The sequence below is a fragment of the Diabrotica virgifera genome, chromosome 8 (genome assembly GCF_917563875.1).
Source record: "Diabrotica virgifera virgifera chromosome 8, PGI_DIABVI_V3a".
Lineage (NCBI taxonomy): Eukaryota > Metazoa > Arthropoda > Insecta > Coleoptera > Chrysomelidae > Diabrotica > Diabrotica virgifera.
This window is the reverse complement of record NC_065450.1, coordinates 87,968,220-87,983,026: the sequence shown is the minus strand read 5'-3', so window position 1 is coordinate 87,983,026 and position 14,807 is coordinate 87,968,220. Positions and strand designations below refer to the sequence as shown.

At 34.8% G+C, this 14,807-nt stretch overlaps 1 protein-coding gene across 1 annotated transcript in view; it reads left to right on the top strand.

Moving 5' to 3' along the window:
- LOC126890784 (F-box/WD repeat-containing protein 5) overlaps positions 1–14,807 on the top strand; it is a 124,308-nt gene that overhangs the window by 98,916 nt on the left and 10,585 nt on the right. Inside the window, exon 7 of the mRNA XM_050659975.1 lies at positions 2,284–2,496. Within this exon, the coding sequence (XP_050515932.1) occupies positions 2,284–2,496 (213 nt within the window). The remainder of the gene's footprint in view (positions 1–2,283; positions 2,497–14,807) is intronic.

Sequence of the window (14,807 nt, the reverse complement as noted above, 5' to 3'; positions counted from 1 at the left end):
CAGAATAGAAAGATTAGCATCAGAGTTATGAAAAAATGTTTAAATATGAAATTGTAGGTTATTTAATTCCCAAGAACTTGGTTTGAAAAAATTTTTTTTACGGCAAAAATTGAGTGAATCGTAAATGAGTACAATATCGAAAAACATTGATATTTTCGATACAAAACTAACGCTTTCGATAGCGAATAAATCGAAAACTATTAATTTTATCAAAAAAATGTATAGAACATGTTTTGCCTAAAATGAGTGTTTTTATTAACTTTTGCGGTCAAAATATAATAAAAAATTTCCACCCCCGAGATGGGTTGGCAACCACCCCCACGGTAAAAGCGCCTTTCGCCATCATATAGATTTTGATCCTTGGACTATCCACTACTTATTCTCAAATTTTCAAGCGAATCGATCCGTTCTGTAAAAATTGCGAGGTGAAAAGCTTCGGTTCCTGGACTAATTCTGTTTTGTTCTATTATTTTGTAGATTAGTTTTAATAGTTGTTTATGGGACGGGAGCCCAAGCGGAGATTTTTGCAGTTACTCAAGCGCGTCAGAAAATCACATGGGGGGAAACCTTGTACCCTGTAAATGTACCCCTACTATATATTGGCTCTTAATACAGGGGGCGTAAGGAAATCGAGATCGAAGGGGGAGATCGAAAAACTGAAAAATACACATATTCAATATTTACGGTAACCTCCATCCCACGGAGGTGGGGTGGGGGTTACTTTAAAATCCTAAATAGGAGCCTCCATTTTTTATTGCAGATTTGGATTCCTTACGTGAAAATAAGTAACTTTTATTCGAGGCATCTTTTCGAATTATGAATAGATGGAGCTATAATTGAAAATGTAAAATTAAATTTAAAAATGAAAAGCAGGGGCAATGTGATGATATCGGGTAACAAATTCAGTCGAAGGCAGGATTCGTTTTTAAGATGTTTATTTTAAAACCAAAACATACAAAATAAGGTAATTAGCGTTAATTACTTGTTAATTTACTTATTAATTACAATCTACATATCGGACTTTCGCAAACCTTGGGCCGATGTGACGATACATGAATGAATGATACTAAACGACGATCGAGTAGATTAGGAATTGCATTTATTTATTAATGTGAAGTGGACATATATGGAGAGGACATCTCGCTCAACTCGCCAGGGGGAAAGAGGTGTGAGGGTCTACGATCAGTTCTCGTATGGGATGGGGTTTATGAACCCTCGAAATCGCTCAGCTCGCCAAGACGACGGGGTTCGGAAGGTTTCGGAATATGAACGGGATATACAGTGTGTCCACGGTTGGGGTGCTCAAGAGGAAAAACTTTTTTATTTTCAATTTTAGCGAAAAATGTCATTCTTGATAAAAAGTTTTGCTTGTTCTAAAACCCCATAAAACGAAATAAAATTCAAGCTTTTCAAATCCTGCTTAATTTTGTAGCCAATTTTATGTAAATCCCTATAAATTTTTGCACTAAGTTCGAAATCGTAACAATAATCTAGAGTTGCCAAGCCACAATGTAGCTTAGTAACTGTCAACTCCGATAAATAATTTGCGAATTGTCATTTTTTTCGACATTGTTAAGCGTTCAATAAAGAATTTATCTTGTGTTAAATTTCATTATTAAAATTATTGGATTAATAATTATTTAATTAATAAATAATTTGATAATTCAAGGAGAACGACAAAGTCTGCCTTCATAATCCAGAGAAGCGAAAGGGTTGTTCTCCCAAGTTATTATTGTTACAATTTCGAACTTAGTGCAAAAATTTATAGGGATTTACATAAAATTGGCTACAAAATTAAGCAGGATTTGAAAAACTTGAATTTTATTTCGTTTTATGGGGTTTTAGAAGAAGCAAAACTTTTTATCAAGAATGACATTTTTCGCTAAAATTGAAAATAAAAAAGTTTTTCCTCTTGAGCACCCCAACCGTGGACACACTGTATACTTAACTCACCTATTATACCTTGTTGATTATTCTCAGTTCATCGCACCGAGAATAATGAAATGGCTTTCCGTTCCTTCTTTTATACTCTTAAAGACGGTATAAAAACACGTTTTACTTAATACTCTGGCATACTCTAGCTAGACGATAAAATTATATTATCGTCACACACTAAACTGTAAAACTTACCTTTTTGATTTTAGGACCTAATCTTCACAACCCAATAGGTCTTCATAACGCTTTAGTAACTGCAAAAGCATCCTTGCTTCCCCTACTATTAACTTGTACTTATAAGATTTAATTTTTGAATTAAAGTAACTTTACATTTATTTTTATTTTCAGATATCTCTATGTAAATAGCCGATCTTGGCCGGAAAATTACGTGATAAGTAATCCTTTGGATCCTCCGCCGATAGCACAAGAAATCGACATTCATGTGATAGATTTAGTGACTTTAAAACAAGTAGGAAAGATGCTTCGAGCTCACAAGGCATTCACACCGAATAACGAATGTTTCTTTATCTTTTTGGATGTGTGTAACGAATACGTGGCCAGGTAAGTGTAAATTTAAGATACATTTATGAGGTTATCATCATCATCCAGCCTTCTGCATCCAAAGTTGAACATAGGCCTCCCCTAATTTCTTCCAGTTTTGTCGGTCCCAATTCCCAGCAATCCTTTTGACGTCGTCTGTCCATTGTGTAGGTGGTCTACACCTCTACTTCTTCTGTCTGCTCGTGGTCTCCACACTGTACTTTTTTGGGTCCACCTCCCGTCCTACATTCTGACTACATGGCCCGCCCAATTCCACTTCAGCCATGCTACTCGCTCTATCACATCTGTGACGCCTGTCCTTCTGATATCCTAGTTTCTGACCCTGTCTCTGAGAGTCAGTTCAAGTAGTGACCGTTCCATTCTTCTTTGGGACGTCCTAAGTTTGGTTGCTGTTGCCTGGGTTAACGATGTTTCGGCGCCGTAAGTCATGACCGGAAGCACACATTGGTCGAACGTTTTCTTTTTCAAATAATTTGGCATGTTGCTCTTAAAGATGTCTGATATTATAGCTCCATATGCGGCCCATGCTAAAGTGATCCCTTTTTGTAGTTCGGCAGTTTGATTGTCCCTGATAATTTGGATTTCGTGCCCTAAGTATTTATATTTATGGACCAATGCTATTTCGTTGAAGTCGACTTTTGGATTTTCGCTTGGTATTAGGTTTGTCATGTATTGTATCTTTCCAAAATTTATGTTTAAACAAACTTTCTTACAGGCGGCATCTAACTCAGTAAACATAGTTCTAATCTCTTTTAAGTTGTCTGTTATAAGAACTATGTCGTCTGCGAATCGTAGGTGGGAGAGCCTTTGGCCTTCGACATTTATTCCTTTGACGTCCCACCCCAATTGTTTCAAAGCATGTTCAAGTACTGCCGTAAAGAGTTTGGGAGATAACGTGTCTCCCTGTCTAATTCCTCTTTTGATTTTTATATATTTGGTATCTTTGTGTAGTCGGACGATCATGGTTGCATTATTGTATATGTTCGCTATCAGTTTTGAGTACCGATAATCTATACGACTTTCCTCCAACGTTCTTATTATGCTGTTAATTTCTATCGTATCAAATGCTTTGCGAAAGTCTGCGAAAGCCAGGACCAGTGGTCGGTTGTATTCGATAGAATTTTCTATAATCCCTTTTATGCAGTGGAGGTGGTCGTTAATGTCAAGGTTTTTCCTAAAACCTGCCTGTTCCCTAGGTTGGTAAAAATTAAATTTTGTTTCCAGTCTACTTGTTATTATTCTTGCGAATAACTTGTAGAGGTGGTTTAATAGACTTATGGGTCGGTAATTCTCGAGGTCTGTTTGATCGCTCTTTTTGTGTAATAAGATGGTAAGTGCACTGTGCCATCTTATGGGTGTTTCACTCGGGTGCAGACATAAGTTGAACATTTCCTTTATGTTGTTTAAAAGTCTACCTCCAATCTTTACGGCTTCTATAACGATATTATCTTCTCCCGGAGCTCTATATCTTTTCATTTTCCTCAATGCGTTCCGGATTTCGTCTATTGATATACCAGGCATCAATTCCGATCCTTGCTTGACTAATCTTTTTCCTGAATCTTCTAGTGGCTCATTATGGGAATCATCATATGAGGTTATATCACCCCGGAAATGATAAAATTCATGGGAATACCGGGAATGGACAGCATGAAAGAACTAATTAATGATATCATAAGTAAAGCAGAAATACCAAAAAACTGGAAGAAAGACATTATATTACCAATACGTAAAAAGGGAGACAAGAGAAACTGTAATAATTTGCGAGGTATTACCATATCAAATATCCCTGGGAAGGCATTCGCAAGAATAATAGAGCCAAGAATAAAAACCAGAATAGAAACAACTATGGAAGAAACGCAGTGTGGATTCAAGAAGGACAGAAGCACACAAGAACTAATATTCACAATAAGACAAATAAGTGAGAAGATAATCAATCAATCAATATGCTTCATCGACCTGGAAAAGGCGTTTGACAGAATCCAAAGAAATTACGTATGGAAGACACTAAAAGAAAGGGGAGTTGACAGGAACATAATAAAAGCATTAAAGGATATGTACCGGGTGTCCCAATAAGAATGGCTCTCGGCCATATCTCAGGAACCGTTTATAGTAGAGCTTTGAAATAAAAAATTTTATAACAAAAGTTGCCTCAGGAAAAGCCTGGAAATTATTTTCATAATTGTGGGTTCACCGCTAGAGGGCGTAATTGAATATCAAAAATAAAAACATCTAAATTTTACAAAATTTTCCTAATGAAGGGGCACTGGAAATCCGATTATTGTATTCTTCATCAAATTCTGCGCATATTTGATTTAACAAGTTTAACTCTACCTTTGCAAATAAGAGGTGGGGGTGAGTGGGAACCTTGTTATGAAAAAATGGCTGTAAGTCCGGTTCTGCTAAATCAAATTTTGAAAACTGGGTCTTGTTGAAGACAGATCTTTTTCTTCAATGTAAGCGTGATAATTTTGAACCATTCTAATAAGTATTAAGCCAGCTGGGAGGCGTTATTTAATTTTTTTCAGAAATCTAGTTTTCTTTGGAAAATATTAAATACAAGTATGCATTTTTAATCATGCTTTATAAAATTAGATTAAATTAGCAATAGAATAGCGAAAACCGCCTGTCGATACCTTTTTTCTATCTCAAGATATCTCGAGAAACGTGTAAATTTTATACATAACTGTTACTATCACCGGTAAACTAAGTTAATGAAAAGTAGTGTGCTGTGGAAAAAAAGAAAATAACATTTTCCAGATGTCAACGTATAAAAATATAATTAATTAAAACAACAATATAAAGAGAAACAATACTATTAAAATTAAATATAACACAGAACAAAAAGAACTACTTAGTGACGACCTAAATATTCAAATTGTTGCCCATCATACACTTCTCTAGAATACATTATCCAGAGAATACTAAACGCCATTCAAAGCATATCGAGAGCAGAAATTGAGACTGCTGTTCAATCTAATCTTGAAAGAGTAAATGTTTGCAACGAAAATGATGGGCAAAAATTTGAACGTTTATGTCATCACTAAATAGTTGTTTTTATTTCTTTGTAATAGGGCTTTTCAACGCTTCTCATTTGTTTCGAGCCTCTGTCATATGCCGTATAATCCGTGTATAATATTAATATACGAGATATGAACGAGGCTCGAAACAAATGAGAAGCGTTGAAAAGACCTAATATACGTTGACAGCTGGAAAATGTTTCTTTGTTGTTTCCATAGCACACTACTTTTAATGAATTTCGTTTACCGGTGACAGTAACAGTTATGTTTTTAAATTTACACGTTTTGTAAGATATCTCGAGATAGAAAAAAGGTATTAACATGCGGTTTTCGCTATTCTGTTGCTAATTTTGTCTAATTTTGTTATATGGTATTAAAAATGCATGTTTGTATTTAATATTTTCCAAGGAACACTAGATTTCTGAAAAAAATTAAATAACGCCTTCTAGCTGGCATATTACTCAGTAAGTTGGTTCGAAATCATAACTTTTACATTGACGAAAAAGATCTGTCTTCAACAAGACCAAGTTTGCAAAATTTGATTAAGCAGAACCGGACTCACAGCCAGTTTTTCATAACAAGGTTCCCACTCACCCCCACCTCTTATTTCCAAAGGTAGACCTAAACTTGTCAAATCAAATATGCGTAGAATTTTATGAAGAATACGACGATCGGATTTCCAGTGCCTCTTCATTAGGAAAATTTTGTAAAATTTAGATTTTTTAATTTTTGATATTCAATTACGCCCTCTAGCGGTGGTCCCACAATTATGAAAATAATTTCCAGGCTTTTCCTTAGGCAACTTTTGTTATAAAATTTTTTATTTCAAAGCTCTACTATAAACGGTTACTGAGATATGGCCGAGAGGCATTCTTATTGGGACACCCGGTACAAAAATAATACAAATACAGTAAGAATCAATAACGAGAAATCCAGAAAATTTACAAGTCAAGGCGTCAAACAGGGATGCGTGTTGATTCGACTGCTGTTCTCAGTGGTACTGAATGAAGCAATAAAGAAGGCCAAGAAAATAATGAGAAAACTAACATCAGGATACTGACAAATAAAACAGACTCAACTATCGATGCTCCTATTTGCAGACATGGTATTGCTAGCAGAGAAGACTTACAGAACAATTTTGAAATCCTAGAAAAACTATCAAACATAAATATGAAAATACAGAGAAAATAAAAACAGTGATAATTTCAAATACGAGGAAGACACACGCAATAGAATTAAAATATAAACAACTAGAGCAAGTGGAATATTTTAAATACCTAGGAGTAATAATTGAATCAAATGGTAAACAAGATATGGAAATAAACGAGAGAATGGGACGAACACGAAGCTTATTTAACATTATGAAAACAACATATTTGGGGAAAAAGAGATACCGGAGAAGATAAAAACGGCAGTCTTTCGATCATTAGTTAGGCCAACAATCATGTATAGCAGTGAGACATGGACATTGAGGGGGAGACAAAAATTCAGACTCAATGCAATGGAAATAAGGTTTTTTAGGAAAATAGCAAACAGAAAGAGGACAGACAAATTACGAGACGAAACAAGCAGACAAAACCTAAAACTAGAACCAATCAATGAAAAAATAGTAGAGAGACAACTTAGATGTTTCGGGCACGTGTGTAGAATGTCGAACAAGAGACTTCAAAAGAGGAAGACCAAGATTTATGTGCGTAAATGAAATCAAAAAAGAAGTCGAGAAGAAAGGATTGACATTGGAAAGTGCAAGAAGCTTAACACAAGATCGGAAAGCAGGGAGACAACAATGCAAAACTCAAATCCACCAGTCTCCACCTGAAGGTATAAAGGCTTAGGACTAAGTAAGTAAGTAAGTATGAGGTTGCATGGGAGTGAACGAGCAGATTTGTTGGCAAAACAAGGCTTGAGAGAAACATTCGTGTCCCCAGAATCATTATCTTGAATTAGAAAAGATGCTACAAGAGACGAGGTTCAGAAGTGGCTGATAAAGAATCATCAAAATAGTGAATATGAATATGACTAAATATTAAAGTATATTACCAAAACTGTCGCAGTTTGCTAGGTCGGACTCCAATTGGTTTACACTAACCACGGCTCCGTTCCTGGTACTCATAAAATTTTTGCGTTCACTGAAACTTGGTTAAATTCTAGTGTGTATGATTCGGAACTTTTTGATCCTGAACTGTTTACTGTGATTCGTTCAGATCGGGATTTTTTAGCCACTGGGACAGCTAGAGGTGGAGGTGTACTATTAGCAGTTAATAAAGCATTAAATGTTATTCCTATTGATGTCTACTCTATATGTGCTGCTATTGCTGAAGTCAAATTAATTGATGTAGTCATAAGCAAAGTTGTATCAAAGAAAATAGTTTTTTATCTCGTGTTAGTATATATACCTCCGCAAACACCTCTAGCTGAACTAGAATTATTCCTAGAGTGTTTAGAAACAGTTGAATGTCTATTTAACGAAACAGTATTAGTCTTGGGTGATTTTAATATACCGGAATATACTCAAGGCATTACTACCGGTAAATCAGTGGCCGTGCAGAATGTTGCAAATTTCTTTAATCTATCGCAATATAATCATGTAGTTAATCATAATGAACGAATCCTAGATTTGGTATTTTCTAATATATTTTGTAACGTATATCAGGCAATTGACTATGTTGTTCCCATGGATAACCATCATCCAGCGCTCATCATTGATTTTAGTATTAAAAAAGAATTTAATGAAATCAAAATCGACAGTAAGCAGAATTTTAACTTTAAGAGAGCCAACTTTATAGAACTTTATATTGAACTCTATTTATCTGACTGGTCTTTTCTTTCCACTGATCTTGATATCAACAGCAACCTAAATGCCTTTTATCAGTATATTCACAGCATCTTCTCTAAACATATTCCTCTTAAAAAGAAGCAAACTAAACGTTATCCGATTTGGTTCAATGGTGATCTGATTAATCTTCTGAATACTAAAAATAGAGCTCGGAACGCGTACAAAAAATCTCGTAATATTCAAAATTACACTGAATTCAAGAGAACTCGTTCAGAATTCAAATACTTTAATCAAATAATATACAAGCGTTATGTGTCTCAACTAGAACTCAATCTTAAACAAGATCCTCGTAGCTTTTGTTCGTTCATAAACTCCAAGAAAACAAATTGTTCTATTCTTGAAACTATGTCGTATAATAATATAAAGCTAGAGACTTCACAGGATATTGCCTCATCATTTGCCGATTTCTTCTCAAAGTCATACACCGATATTTCTCCTCCCGACCATATCACTCCCAAATTAAATACATATATTGCCGAACAATTGCACATTCCCGCTTTTACAAAATCTGAAATTGAACAGGCCATAAGGAAGATTAAGCCGAACATGACGATGGGACCAGATAATATTCCTGCATTTCTCATAAAAGATTGTGCCCACGTATTTTCAACTCCTCTGTGTACTTTATTTAACTGCATATTATCCAGTTCGGTCTTTCCCACACAATGGAAAGTTTCTAAAATTTTCCCTGTGTTTAAGAAAGAAAATCGAACTTCTATCCAAAACTATAGGCCTATTGCTATCATATCCAACTTTAGTAAAATTTTCGAGATATGTATAAATAAACACCTTTACACCCACATTTCACCATTCATAGTTCCCCAACAGCACGGATTTATCAGTGGTAAATCTACTTTAACAAATCTTGTTAATATCACTCAATTCCTGTGCGAAGCATTAGACAGAAATGCTCAAGTCGATGTCATATACACTGACTTTTCCAAAGCTTTTGACCGCTTAAGTCATAAAATTCTACTGAATAAGCTCAGTTCTATTTTAATCACACCTACGCTGTTACAATTATTTAACTCTTATTTTACAGATCGATGGCAATATACACAAATTAGAGGTTTTAAATCAACCCCTTTTCCTCAGTTATCCGGAGTACCTCAAGGTTCAATTGTAGGGCCGCTATTTTGTGTGATATTCGTTAATGATATTGTTGATGACCTAGATGTTCATTCACTAATTTATGCGGACGATTTAAAATTATTTTTTGAAATTAAGTCACCCTCCGATTGCATTAGACTTCAAGAAAATTTAAATAAAATCAGTATATGGTGTGACACTAATTGTTTGCAGCTAAATGCGTCTAAATGTAATGTTATGTCTTTTTCTAGAAGCCCTTCTCCAACACACTATGATTATCATATACATAATACTTCCATTTGTCGCCCCTGCTCTGTTAAGGACCTGGGGGTCATATTTGACTGCAGACTATCATTTGTTCCACACATCACTAATATCGTTGCGGGTGCGTTTAGTACTCTAGGTTTCATTTTACGAAATGCGAAAGAACTTACCGATATTGACACTTGCAAATTTTTATATTCATCTCTTGTTCTCCCCAAACTCGATTATGCATCGATAGTTTGGTCTCCAATTTATCAAAATCACACAACTGTTTTGGAATCAGTACAGAGGCGGTTTTTAAAAAGTATGCACTTTAAATCCACTGGCATTTATCCTGCTAGGGGATTTTCTGAAGAGCTACTTCTCGATAAATTTAAGATGCAAAGTCTCCAGCGTCGTAGAATAACTCAATCTTTATGCTTTTTATTTAAAATTATTAACAATCAAGTAAATACTCCTGAGTTATTGCAACTTCTTAATCTCCACGTACCACGTGTTGCTTCTCGTACTTCACAAACGTTTTATGTTAACAGAGCCACATCAAATATTTTGGTGCAGTCACCTCTAGTACAAATGCAAGCTCACTACAATGCGAACTCTGATCTCTTTGACATCTTCAATTCTAATTTACGCATCATTAAGAATACTGCTAACGATATTAGGTTGCAACCAGTCACTTTTTAACATCTTGCTGTTATATTATATATTTATTCTGTATTTTTGTATTTAATTGTTTTACATACTATGTATTTTCTGTTTTTCTTTAATTACTTTATAAGTTTTTTTCGTCGTTGTTCGTATGTGAGTGTGTTTTTCTCATTTTGAGTTTTTTCACACACTTACATATAAACAGCGTTTATGTAGTCTATGTATTTTATACTGTTTTGTTGTTATGTTTATGATCTGTAAACGGTAAATTTACTAATACGCTTAATACACTAACCCAGATTGTAATTGGTCCAGTACTGTTATTTGGGTACTAAATAAATAAATAAAATAAATAAATAAATAAATCAAAAGACATGGAGAGCCACTTAACTTAAGGCAAATCTAAACTAAGAAAATAATCAAGAATATTGATAAAAAACCCTCGGACGGTTTGATGAACCTCAATAAACGAGAGATTAAACCGGTCACCGAAATGATGACTGAACATTGTCGTTTGAGAAAACACCTATACAAACTAGGTTAAATAAATGAACCATGATGCAGAAAATGCCTATGGAAAAGAGACTGCCATACACATCATATACCATTACAATAAGTATGAGGCGTAAGCTTGAATATTTCGGTCATATAGTAAGAGGTCCCCGTTATAGTCTGCTGCTTTTGATTTTGGAGGGCAAAATAAAAGGCGAAAGAAATGTAGGATGAGGACGAATCTCCTGGTTACGAAATCTAAGGGAATGGTTTAGTCTGAGCTCTAAACAACTATTTAGGGCTGCTGTAAGTAAAATAAGAATTGCCATATTGATATTCAATCTTTGATAGAAGATGGAACCTTAAGAAGAAGAAGTGATATTAGGCTGAGGATATTATTCACTGGTCAACTGAGGATTGAAACAGAAGACATCATAAAACTGCCAATAAGGAAACTGTTGTCCTTCGTTGTGGCCTCAGGACTTATTAGACTTTAATAGAAAAAGCGAAGTATGGTACCAAGGTCTTACGTACAAGTGTCAGAGATTAAAGGGGCTTGAACTAAAAAGAAGAACAAGTAAATGACTTACTAAGGAAGTAAAACTTCGCTTGTAGGTAAATGGTATATAAATTTTTATTAAAATTTTATCTAAAATGATCCAAATTGGATAAAAGTGGGTACATCTATAGTACAAAATCACACAAACGTTTTCGGACCAATCAGTCCATCATCAGGTGGTAGAAACCCAAAATAAGCAAACCACTGCTTTAAAAAAGGCCAAGATGAAATTTTGACTGTTTGAAAGTTAGGAAAATTAGAACATGTGGTTACTTACTTTAGATCCAAAGTAGTTGGAACCAGTTACATAGATAGGTCAAAAGACCTTCATTTTACAATAATTATGCCATTTCGGCTACAACAATGTCGACAATAAGTCGATGTTAAAATGATTTAAAAATGCAGCGTTATTATAATGTGGTCTTCATCTTGGCTTCAAACTGACAGACTGAAATATGACATTAAACGAAAATTAACAAGACCTTCTAGGTAGGGAATTTTATGTGTATGCAGTTATTTTGTATTTTAGAAATGCAAAAATATTATTACTTAAATATATGAATTTAATTAGCTATTAAATAAATGAGTGAGAATACACAATTTGAATTAATAGTAACATAAAATTATTTATGATAATTTAATGACGATTGAAAGCGAAAATTTGCCAACAAGGTAATGACGTCACTTATTCGAAAAGAAGAGCAGAATAAAGAAAAATAAAATAAACAAAATAAAAGGAAATTTATTATATGATAAATATAAGGTAAAAGAATTGGTAAATAAATCATGAATTTGGCTGTTATGAAATGTAGTTTAAGTTAATAATTAAAGTGTAAAGTTAAGAGTATAACTGGTTGTCTGAATTCATGTAGATAAGACAGGGTGAATTTACATACATCTGGGCCCGGATTACGTACACGCGATACGCATCGTATCCGCCATGTTTTCCCATAAGGCGCTACAGTAAAACATGGCGGATACGATGCGTATCGAGTGTACGTAATCCGGGCCCTGATCTGGGACGGAACTGACGTCACATACTGTTTAAAATTTCTGACGTGAAGTTGGCGTTGACAGCTGTGAATGTGGTTAATAAATAATAAATATTTAATTTGGTGACATATTTTAATGTGAAACGCATTGTAAAACAGGTAACATTATGTATTAAGCAAGTATTAAGTCAATAATTTAATGCATTCCTCTTGGTAAATCAAGAAATTATTCCGGAAACCAATTGTTACGTCAATAACCATTGTTATGTCAAGTTATCAGCTACTTTTTATTAGCTACTTTGGACGCCAGAATTTTGCTCATAGGTTCTCTCCTGGGTATTTTTATATCAATGGGGTGAATAAAACAAAACTGATAGTAGATTACTATGGTTTAACGGAATTGAAATTTATAAATTGAAATTAGAATAATGATGTATAACTGGTTGACTGAATTTATAGAATTGAAGTGTAAATAAAAACAACAATAAGAGAAAGTTTATATGGTGTGAAGTAAATAATAAAAAGGTAACAAATGATTGTATGAATTTATCCGAAAATAAAATTAAAAATAAAAATAAAAATATAGATGAAATAAAACGAGGAAGAACAGAGTGGTAGAAATATTGCATTAAAAATAAAACAAAATATGTAAGCCTTGAATTAATGGTTGTCTAACTTGACGAGAGATTGAAAATAATAATTAGGAAAAGAAACAAGTAAATACTTCACACTGTATTATTCCGAAGAAAATAAGAAGGAAACAATTGAACTGTATTTATGATCAATAAAATACTGATCTGTAAGAAAAAAGTCATGGATTTTAGAGCAATTAATGGAAGATTTCATAAATCAAATTCAAGAAAACATAAGCCAATATATCAATAATAAACTTTTATGCTCCAACACAAAATGCAAATAATGACGACAAATTAGACTTCTACGAGCAACTGGACGAGGCTTGTGAAAACGTACGCAGAAACTACATTTTGATAATAAATACTAGACTTCAATGCCAAGGATGGAAAAGAGGAGAATAATAGGGAATTTGCAGGGAAAGTAATCATACAAGAAAGCAAAGGCTGACTCAGACCACATATTCCACTTTTTTGTTCTTCTTTATAAACAATTATTCTGTTTGTTCATTAGGGGATTGATACATATCTCTATGGAAGGTTGTCACCCCATCTTTTGCGCGGTCCGATACTTTTGTATCGTTGTATTACACTTTTCTTGCAAGATCTTAAGGACCCTTATTAAGTTTCTGACTGATCCCTGAAGAATCGCTTCCCATTATTTATCTAATGCAGTTTTTAACTCCGCCACTGCCACTGGTGATGGATTACGGACTCGAACTCTGCGTTTGAGCTCATCCCGTAGGTGGTCGATGGGATTCATATCCGGACTTAATGGAGGCCACTCCATTGTTGTTATATTGATGTTGGCCAGATAACATCGAGTGTTATCATGCATTAGTGTGAAGTCGTCACCTATGTAGCCGGCTTAAAGAACAACTCGGTCTGCAGGTTGGTTCTCCGGGCCTCCAATAGACGCGTCGTCTTTGTCATTGCTTTACAAGCACATTCGACTTTCGTCATAGAATAAACCTCTGCTCCATTGGCCAAAGTCCCAGTTGACGGGGTCTCGATCAAACTGAAGGCAAGCTTGGTTCTGACGTGCGTTCAATTAGGACCCTGAGTTAATTTGTCTGGAAGTCAAAGTGGTAGCCCTAAATCCTCTTCTAACTATCCACTGAGTGACGCTGACATCTCAAACATTCCTCAAGAATTGTTGAAGCTCAACTCCTGTCTCGTGCCGATTCCACAAGACATTCAGGGCAATAAATCGATCATCCCTCTCTGGCATTACACGTTGCCGACCCGAGCCTGGTCGTTCTCCTAGTATCGGCAGTAAGCCCTTGAGACTGCAGACTGCGTCATAAGGAGGCGATGGGCGACGGTCCTCTGACTATAGCGATCTCGCAATTATGCAGTTACCTGGACCGCCTTCACTGATGAAGTATTCATTTATAAAATATTCACTTACTTCACTTCGAAGTATACACATACGTCAACGTTTGAAAAGCGACTGAGACGACCACCGGCCAATTCATAGAGGTCTAAATTGCGTAGAACATGCTAGTTAGAATTTTTGCTGCATTCCCTAAGCCATACAGAAGTAGGCAAACTTTACAACACATTGCCAATTTACATAAAACAATTATTTTTTGAAAATTCTATAATAGACAATATTTTTTTGCATTCGGTGTTTTAATTCAAAGAAGACAACACGTAATTACTAAGCATAAACTACAATTCATCGAAGGAGTCGATTTTTTGCTCGCAAGTGTATGTATAAATTCAAAATTATTCATGATAATATGTTTACTTTAGACTAGGCGTTGTTCTAATAAATAA